This window comes from Protomyctophum bolini (assembly GCF_963924005.1).
Source record: "Protomyctophum bolini genome assembly, chromosome: 7".
NCBI lineage: Eukaryota > Metazoa > Chordata > Actinopteri > Myctophiformes > Myctophidae > Protomyctophum > Protomyctophum bolini.
This window is the reverse complement of record NC_137868.1, coordinates 5,876,229-5,886,825: the sequence shown is the minus strand read 5'-3', so window position 1 is coordinate 5,886,825 and position 10,597 is coordinate 5,876,229. Positions and strand designations below refer to the sequence as shown.

General features: G+C 44.1%; 1 protein-coding gene and 1 long non-coding RNA gene across 2 annotated transcripts; both read left to right on the top strand.

Moving 5' to 3' along the window:
- Nucleotides 1-1,477: 1,477 nt before the first annotated feature.
- LOC308318886 (uncharacterized protein) lies at nt 1,478-2,809 on the top strand. The gene is made up of 5 exons (XM_080768599.1): nt 1,478-1,543; nt 1,711-1,851; nt 2,021-2,161; nt 2,446-2,514; nt 2,657-2,809. Exons 1-5 carry the CDS (start codon nt 1,484-1,486, stop codon nt 2,672-2,674), a joined length of 429 nt encoding a protein of 142 aa, XP_080624725.1. The 5' UTR covers nt 1,478-1,483; the 3' UTR covers nt 2,675-2,809.
- A 2,312-nt stretch (nt 2,810-5,121) lies between these two features.
- Nucleotides 5,122-9,855, top strand: LOC308319116. The gene is made up of 4 exons (XR_013964423.1): nt 5,122-7,322; nt 7,504-8,231; nt 8,488-8,843; nt 9,035-9,855. It is a non-coding gene; the product is annotated as an uncharacterized lncRNA (long non-coding RNA).
- Nucleotides 9,856-10,597: the final 742 nt, after the last annotated feature.

The following is a 10,597-nucleotide window of genomic DNA, read 5'->3' as shown; positions in this document are numbered from 1 at the left end:
ACACAGCGTGGGGACAGAAGTCACAGTGACAGACAAAAATGGAACCAAATGGACTCAAAATTGATTTTACAATAGAAATTAAAATATAAAAATTGGGGTCCCAGAGATAGAAATGGAAAGAAAGACAGTCAGCTATACACGGTCAACATTACAGATTACAGTATCATTACAAGTAGGAGTGGCAATGAAATCAAATTGGATAAAAAAGGGGGTAACATATTAATTTTGAAGGAGTATTCATTTTTATTATCTTTATTGTTAGTTACAACATGCCTAAAATAACTTGAAGCTAATTTTTTTAAGTAATTGCAAAAAGGTGCCATAATCCGATGAATCGATTCATCGTTTAAATAATCGGCCGATGAACCGATTATGAAATTAATCGTTAGTTGCAGCCTCACATATATATTTACTACAGTACACTATGCCTACACGCTGGCCCCAGTGTGTGTGTGTGTGTGTGCCCCTCCTCCCTCCCCCATGGCGCTGGCGCTGTGGAATGTCTAAAAAGTTACAGTGAACCTCACCACAGCCATTCACACAAAGCACGCCAATTGTTGCAGCCTACACAGATCTATTCAGGCCCATTCAATTAATCTATCACTACATTAGTTGCCTGTTCAATCTATCATCTTTTGTTTTACTGCCCATTATATGAAGCATTAACACATTTGCAGACTTTTTCTGGTTGGAGGACTATGAAAAACTGGAATTTTGTTTTAGGAAAGGTACTTTTGCTTTGCCAGACTTTTTATGCAGGGCGTGGGAAATAAGGCAGAATGTTTTGTTTGTGTAACAAAAAAAAAGGGAATATCAACAAAACATATCTGTTTATTGTACACAATGCAATATTGAATGCAATGACATGGTGTGTCCTGTAAGCCCATGTGGGCTGGACGCCTTTGGTGCATGACACAAAAATCAAGAAATCTATCTATCTATCTATTCAGGCCCATTCAATTAATCTATCACTACATTAGTTGCCTGTTCAAAACTATTTTAAACTACGCTTTATGAAATCATTGTTGCAGCCTACACAGATATATTCAGGCCCATTCAATTAATCTATCACTACATTAGTTGCCAATCACTCAGCAACTCCATAACGACTCATCAATTAATTGGAGCAGCCTTACCACAGAAACACAGATTACATGGACATTCAGAATTTCTACACAACAGACATTTGATGCATGGGGATGCCATTATTTCACCTTCAGCTTTGCCAATGTCAATGTATGCTTATTGCTTTCTCATTCCTATACAGCCCATTGCATTGCTCTGTGTGTGCGTGTGACACACAGAGAGTGACACCTCCCCCCTGCTCAGTGTGCGTGTGTGTGTGTGTGTGTGTACACATCTATGTTACATTATGTATGCACTACTGACATTCTGCAATAACACATTTTACTGACATACAGTTTATCATTACTTCTCATAACCCAATATCTACATTTTTCATCTACCATCTCAGCACAGCAGCATGACGACAGCCACCAAACACGGACACATACCTGTTCATTGGAAACGCCTCTGGCCACAGGTAACTACACACTAATATCATTACCCACATGGTAGTACCAACTTCACAAATATTTACATTGACTGCATTAATGCAACAGCAGCATTATTACATAACTATTGCACCACAGATGATAACATTAGCTATCATAACAACATACAATTTACGTTTCTCCCCTACCATCTCAGCTCCCAGCCATGAGGACAGGACAACTACCACATCACCCCCAGAAACACACATCAGACCACAAAGAAAACGCACATCACTTTCAGCAGATACACGCAACGCCAAACGGAAGCGTTCCACTCACGCAACAGCACCAGAAACAGGTAATCACACGTTCATAACATGTTGCATGTGTGTGCTTTACCAACTTCACAAATATTTAAATTGACTGCATTAATGCACAGCAGCATTATTACATAACTATTGCACCACAGATGATAACATTAGCTCTCATAACTACATACAATTTACGTTTCTCCCCTACCATCTCAGCTCCCAGCCATGAGGACAGGACAACTACCACATCACCCCCAGAAACACACATCAGACCACGAAAAAAACGCACATCACTTTCAGCAGATACACGCAACGCCAAACGGAAGCGTTCCACTCACGCAACAGCACCAGAAACAGGTAATCACACGTTCATAACATGTTGCATGTGTGTGCTTCTGACAACTTCTGTCTGTGTTTAATAGTTTTCAAGCCTGTGCATTGTTATCTTTCTGTGCTTGCATGCACTTTCCTATTCTCCATTTTATCAACATACGTGTGTGTGTGTGTGTGTGTGTGTGTGTGTGTCACTTTAATGCAACAACACCATCATTAAATAACACTTCTTCCATTGATGACCTACACTTGCAGTTTATCATTACTTCTAACAACACAATATTTACATTTCACCACTACCTTTACAGCTCAGCATCATGAGGCCAGCCACCACACAACGACACACACCCGCTCATTGGAAACGCCTCTGGCCACAGGTAACTAACTACTCATCTTCTCCCATTACCCCTGTACTGCACTTTTGCTGATAACCATTCACTCCATGACCTAACATGCATACATTTCACAACTCTCATCACTTCTAATAACTCATTAATACTCTCCTATCTACCTTCACAGAACCACAATCACGCATGACCAGACAAAAGACAACACACTTCCGAAAAGCCTGGACACCACCTCAACTACTTACACACAGCAATCCATTACAGACACCTAGGATGGACTCGGTCTGCATTTCATGCCATGCTCTCATGTTCCCCTGGGAGACGTCAAAAGGTCCTGTTGGAAAAAAAACCTTCAGTGCCTGTTGCCGTTATGGCCAAATTCAACTCAAACCATTCATGGACCCACCTCCTGCACTAACATCTCTGTTTGCCAGAACGTCACCACAGTCAAGGGAGTTCTTTGACAACATCAGACAGTACAATGGCTTGGTTTCTATGGCTTCTAAGTCTGTGTCTGGCACGAAAATGAACTTCAGAGGACGTGGCCCACAACCATTCAAGATGAGTGGCCAGATGTACCACCTCACTCCCTCAGCAGTCTTTCCTGACAACACACACAAACCCAAATACTCACAAATCTTTGTCTATGACCAAGACAATGAAATTAAGAACCGCCTTCATCACGCAAGGGGAGATGGAGTTAGGGAAGACACTTTGACCTTGATTCAGGATGCCCTGAAAACAGTTAATCCTTTAGTCAGGTCCTTTAAGAGCGGAGCGGAAATGTTCAACCTCAACCCAAGTGAGGACTTCACCATTGTGTTCAAGGCCAAAAGCTCACAGGGAGCACACAAACGTCATCTTAATCCAGATGTGACTAATGTGGTTATTCTGGCACCCGGGGAACAAACACAGCCGAGGGATGTTGTACTCTACAGAACTGCAGCTAATGCACCTAATCAGAGACAAACAACACGAATCAATGCACTCCATCCTATGTATGATCCAACCGCCTATCCCATAATCTTGCCACATGGAGATGCCGGCTACAGCATTGATAATCACATTATGAAAGTTCATGCAACTTCAACCACACAAAAAGTCAGCCTTCAAGAATTCTTCCGATTCCACATGCATCCCAGAACTACCTCCTTCAACACTCTACTGAGGTCGGGGAGACTTGGCCAAGAGTACTTTTGCGATCAGTACAGCAAGATAGAAAGCTGCCGGATGATCTTCTACAGGAGGAAGGAACTGCAAGACAAATACAGGGTACATCAGTATTCAGGTCTGTCTGACATCCTGGCTACTCAACAAACCCAGCCAGGACAGACTGAGGCTGCCCACATTGGTCAACGCATCATTCTTCCAGCTAGCCACACTGGGAGCCCCAGATACCTGTACAAGCACTATCTTGATGCCCTTGCAATAGCAGCCAGATACAAGAACTTTGACTTATTCATCACCATGACTGCAAACCCACGGAGTGACGGTGTTCTGCAAAACCTCTTTCCAGGACAGCAGCCCAATGACAGACCAGACATTGTTAACAAAGTTTTCAAATGGTTCTTGGATAACCTCCTCAAAGACATTAAGTTGGGTGTCTTTGGGAACATGAAGGCTAGAGTACACACCATTGAGGGACAGTTGAGAGGACTGAAACACGCTCACATCCTCCTACTCCTACATGAGACCTTGAGTGTTGATGACATCGATCACATCATTAGGGCAGACATACCCAACCCACAGACAGAGCCACAGCTGTATGAGCTGGTGTCTCAAACAATGCTGCATGGACCCTGTGGAACAGTCAACCCCAACAGCCCCTGCATGGTCAATGGCATCTGTACCAAGAAATTCCCTAAAGCATACTGTGATGAAACTCGCCTACCTCACAATGGCCATGGCTACCCAGAGTACAGAAGACCCATCAACGGTCACACTGCTAGCAAGCACGGCTTTACCTTCGACAGCAGATGGGTCGTGCCTTACAACCCCTGGGTCCTTCTGAAGTACAAGTGCCACATTAATGTTGAATTTGTCGGCTCCTTTCACACCATCAAGTACCTCTACAAGTACATCCATAAGGGAGTTGATGTTGGCACTGTCACCATTGAAGATAAGGATGAGATTTCCAGATTCATCAATGCCAGGACAATTGATGCTCATGACGCACACTGGAGAACAATGGAGTACAAAATCCAGCACAGAGTCCCTGCTGTCTTCAGTCTCGCTATCCACACAGAAGGCCAACAAAATGTCATCTTCACAGAAGGCCATGCACAGGAGGCCCTGACAGCAGCCAAACCCACTACATTACTGGCCTTCTTCCAGCTAAATGTCAGTGACCATCACGCAAGGCAACATCTGTACATGGACATCCCAGAACACTACACTTGGAATTCAAACAGCCACATGTGGAAGGAAAGATCTCCAACATCCACGCACACGCACACTCCAACGACAATAGGAAGGATGTCCAATGTATCAGTACTCCAGGGAGAAAGATTCTACTTAAAAATGCTCCTGGCTCATATCAGGGGACCAACAAGCTATGACGACCTTAAAGTGTATGAGGGAAACCACTACACAACTTTCAAAGACACAGCACGAGCCATGGGCTTGCTGGAGGACGATGGAGAATGGATCACTGCCATGCATGAAGTCTCAAGTTATGCATCCTCAAGAAAACTCAGAGAAACCTTTGCTATCATCCTCCAATACTGTCACCCATCACAGCCCAAACACCTCTTTGAAGAATTCTTCGAAAAGCTCAGTGATGACTTCCTCCATGCAGAAGCCACTGCACAGATGTGCCCTACAGATGCAGTAGACAAGGCATTTATCCACAACCAGGTACTACTTGCACTGGATGATGAGCTCTCACAAATGGGAAATCGTCTATCCAACTACACGGACATGCCACAGCCAACACCACTAACTGAGCAGGAAAAGCTGACACAAATTTTCACATCAGAAAGATTCAACAACACAGAACAAGAAGAAATTGTACAGCTGCTTAGTCCTCTACTGAATGTGGAACAGATGGCACTCTGCCAGGCGGTTTATCAGGCAGTGAATGCACCAAAAGAGGACACCATCACAAGACAATTCATTCTCAACTCCCCAGCAGGCTATGGCAAAACCTTTACATTTAAGGTCATTGCAGCCAACATTAGAGCACAGAATGGCATTGTGCTGTGTGTTGGCAGCACAGGCTTAGCTGCTCAGAACCTTGAGGGTGGCAGGACAGCTCATTCAAGATTTAAAATACCAATCCCTATCTTTGAAGACTCCGTCTGTGCCATAAAAGCTGAGTCCTCCCTGGCTAAGCTAATCAAAGAAAGCAGCATAATCATTTGGGACGAGATCTTCAGTGTTAACCGCTTCAATGTAGAGTGCGTGGAAAGAACACTGAGGGACCTGATGCATTCTGACCAACCTTGGGGTGGCAAAACTGTCCTGTTAGGTGGAGACCCTAGGCAGACACTCCCCGTTATCAAGAGAGCAAGCAGAGCCCAAATTGTTAGAGCTTGCATCCAAATGTCTCCACTCTATCCTCTCATGAAAGAACACAAACTACACTTCAACATGAGGACTGACATAGCTGAGAGGGAGTTTGCCAACTACCTCCTGGACTTGGGGGAAGACAAAATCACACATGGAGATACTGCCATTCAAGTCCACATTCCACCACAGCACTTGGTAAAGGATATGGATACTCTCATTTCAAACACCTTTCCTGACCTGCACAATGGCTGTGTCCACAAAGACAACCTTCTTAAAGGCACTGTATACACTCCATTAAACAAGGACATACGCGAAATCAACAACAGGTGCTTAGCTGAGTTCCCTGGACAAGAGAAAATCTACTTTTCAGCTGACTCAGTTAAAGAGGACAACTACAAGGATTCTCTGCCTATAGAATTCCTCAACTCACTAACACCCTCTGGAATCCCTGACCATAACCTGAAGCTCAAACTAGGAGCTCCTGTCATGCTGCTAAGAAACTTGCAATCAGGTCGCGACCGCACTCTCAAGAACGGCACCAGAATGGTGCTGGTGCAGATGATGGACAAAGTACTTGAGTGTGAAATTGCACTAGGGACAAACAGAGGTGAAAGAATCTTCCTTCCAAGGATCCCGCACTATGACAGAGGTGAGGAGTTTCCCTTTACCTTCATCAGACGACAATTCCCTGTCAGGTTAGCTTTCGCCGTTACCATAAATAAAGGTCAGGGCCAGGAAAATGACAGAGTTGGCATCTACTTGCCTCAGCCTGTGTTCGCACATGGCCAACTGTACACAGCCTTCTCTAGGGGAAAGAAAGCCAGTGCTGTCAAAGTTTTAATAGACAATAATGATGAGGGCAAAACTGACAACATTGTTTACACTGAACTCCTTTAATTGTCCATAAATCACACTTCAGACTCTGCAATGGCACCAAACTGTTTTTCCTGAGAACCCTCAACAACAAACTGCTGCTGTGCAAAATTGCAGCCACACAAAAGGAAGTCCTGATCCCTAGAATCAAGTTCATTTCTGATACTCAACATTCCTACTTTGAGTGGGCCAGACGGCAGTTTCCAGTCCGCACCGTTTTTGCCACCACCATCAACAAATCCCAAGGACAGACACTTACAAGAGTGGGGGTCTGGCTTTCGTCCCCTGTCTTCACTCACGGACAGCTTTATGTTGCCAGCTCAAGGACGGGTAACCCAGAAGCTCTCACCTATGCCATAAAGCAAAAAGAAGGACAGCCAGAACATCATACTACCAATGTGGTTTTTCAAGCCTTGCTTCGCGCTGTGCTTCCTGGCCCTACAATCCCCATTGAGGTAAGGCTGTTGCATTGCTACATATGTCATTTCTACACATAATATAAAACTGCTGCTAACCTGAAGATCATTATGATCAAACAAATCACTATCCTTTGTTTCACGTCTGCCCTGGTGGACATGTTTCTCCCATTATGCAGGCTCTACTGACCAAAACTTTTCTGTGTCTCCTTTTCTACAGGCTCAACCATGACAATCTCTGGAACCAGAAACACCCCTTCCACATCACCCCACTCCTCCACGCCCTCCTCTGGATCAGCTGCCCAATATAATTGTTCCTTTACTAAGTTGGCCTTTCCACAACAACTGTGTTCACTGTTGGGGGGGGAGGAGGGTCCACGTGTTGCAAGGCCAGGGCTCTAAGGGTGTTTTACACTTTGAAGTATTGTAGTAGTGTATCTAACATGTTAAAAATGACATAGTGCACTTGATTGTAAAATGTAAAATATTTTGGTTAGTAGAACAGTTTCGTTAATTAACCTCAGGTATACATTTGATGAATATAGTGCACTTAATTGTACAATTTAACATGTTGATTACAAACTGCTGCTATGCAAAATTGCAGCCACACAAAAGGAAGTCCTGATCCCTAGAATCAAGTTCATTGCTGATCCTCAACATTAACATTCCTACTTTGTGTGGGCCAGACGGCAGTTTCCAGTCCGCACCGCTTTTGCCACCACCATCAACAAATCCCAAGGACACACACTTACAAGAGTGGGGGTCTGGCTTTCGTCCCCTGTCTTCACTCACGGACAGCTTTATGTTGCCAGCTCAAGGACGGGTAACCCAGAAACTCTCACGTATGCCATAAAGCAGAAAGAAGGACAGCCAGAACATCATACTACCAATGTGGTTTTTCAAGCCTTGCTTCGCGCTGTGCTTCCTGGCCCTACAATCCCCATTGAGGTAAGGCTGTTGCATTGCTACATATGTCATTTCTACACATGTCATTTCTGAATAATATAAAACTGCTGCTAACCTGAAGATCATTAGGATCAAACAAATCACTATCCTTTGTTTCACGTCTGCCCTGGTGGACATGTTTCTCCCATTATGCAGGCTCTACTGACCAAAACTGCAGCTTCTTTTACTATTCACTGTTAACATTAACACTCACATTTTGTGCTTGAGTCATCCCTTATCTGTGTCTCCTTTTCTACAGGCTCAACCATGACAATCTCTGGAACCAGAAACACCCCTTCCACATCACCCCACTCCTCCACGCCCTCCTCTGGATCAGCTGGCCAATATAAGTGTTCCTTTACTAAGTTGGCCTTTCCACAACAACTGCGTTCACTGTTAACATTAACATTCTTTCCTACAAATACACTCAGACTCCATTAAAAATACACTGAGACCAACATTTTACATGTTTTGACTTTGTCAACCTTTGCTCCCACAGAAGCTCTCACCTATGCCATAAAGCAGAAAGAAAGACAGCCGGAACATCATACTACCAATGTGGTTTTTCAAGCCTTGCTTCGCGCTGTGCTTCCTGGCCCTACAATCCCCATTCACGTAAGGCTGTTGCATTGCTACATATGTCATTTCTACACATGTCATTTCTGAATAATATAAAACTGATGCTAACCTGAACATGATTATGATCAAACAAATCACTATCCTTTGTTTCACGTCTGCCCTGGTGGACATGTTTCTCCCATTATGCAGGCTCTACTGACAAACTTTTCTGTCTCCTTTTCTACAAGCTCAACCATGACAATCTCTGGAACCAGAAACACCCCTTCCACATCACCCCACTCCTCCACGCCCTCCTCTGGATCAGCTGCCCAATATAATTGTTCCTTTAACAACATGTTAAAAATGATATAGTGCACTTCATTGTAAAATGTAAAATCTTTTGATTAGTGGGACATTTTCGTTAATTAACCGTAGGTATACATTTGATGAATATAGTGCACTTAATTGTAAAATGTAACATGTTAATTCATTTCATGTATAGTAAATGTATGTAGGATAAATGGACAGTCATGGTTCCTATTGGGACCACGACTTTAAGGGGGGGGGGGGGAGTGTGATACCCCACACACATACTGAGTAGTGGATGTGCCTGCCTATTGCCTAACTTTCATCCTGTAGGTGAGCCTGGGTAGGGCATTGGCCCGATGGCTGATGGGAGAGCACCTGGGCCCGGTGTCTCCCAGAGGCCATAAATACCACACTCATCCCAGTTGAGAAGAGAGATCCAGAGGAGCCACACCTGCTGCCTCCACTCCCTTCATTAGCCTCCATGCCTCCGTTCCTTTATGTTTGATTGTTCTTTCCATCCACACATGCACCACACCATGTATCACACATCCATACACTACACCTACACCACTGACTCACTGACTACACATTCCATATAATTTGTTATGTTAAGTACTGCAGTTCTTTTTAGTTCCTTATATAGGCCTATTATTTAATAAATCATATATTGTTCATCTTTCGCACGTCTCCTGCTCCGAATGTTTGTCAAGGCAAGAACCAGCCATGACAATTCTTTCCTACAAATACACTCAGACTCCATAAAAAATACACTGAGACCAACATTTTAAATGTTGTGACTTTGTCTACCTCTCACAATTTCCTTCCTCCAATTTGCGCTGCGCGCCGCTAGGATGAGCGGGCCGAAGGCCCGCGAAATTCTAGTATATATATATACACACACACACACACACACACACACACACACACACACACACACACACACACACACACACACACACACACACACACACACACGCACACACACACACACACACACACACACACACACACACACACACACACACACACACACACACAACACAATGCAGAACACAAATATTTACACAACCACTTTTGCACAGCCGGTCACTCACTTACCACGCCAGTTCATGGCCAAACAGTGTTGCCCTCCGGATGGTTCTCCGCCGGCCCAGTTCTCATAATCAAACGTTGTTCCATCACTCCAGAACCACAGGCCCTCCTGAAAATAAATATCATCATAAGGCCTTTTACTAGTATCAAGACTGGCCCATTCTTTATACTAGCCCTTACCCGTTGTGAGATATTTGCCCCCCTCTTGTGGCCGTGGGGGGGTACTGCGCCCGGTGCGTTTTTAATTCAGTAATAAATCTTGCATCCTTTGGTATTCTTCTCCTGATAAACTACACGGTTTGCACACATCTCACCATGCACAACGGCGACAGGTAGCCTGTCCACACATGGACCGCTACTTTGCATTCATATTCATGTCATATTGACAGTACAATACCCATTTTTGCATT

Bases quoted from the DNA above. Each gene is read 5' to 3' on its own strand.
- LOC308318886 (XM_080768599.1), top strand. From the start codon at position 1,484: ATGACGACAGCCACCAAACACGGACACATACCTGTTCATTGGAAACGC. The intron at 1,852-2,020 runs GTAATCACACGT...CTACCATCTCAG, and splicing joins CGCAACAGCACCAGAAACAG to CTCCCAGCCATGAGGACAGG. The intron at 2,162-2,445 runs GTAATCACACGT...CTACCTTTACAG, and splicing joins CGCAACAGCACCAGAAACAG to CTCAGCATCATGAGGCCAGC.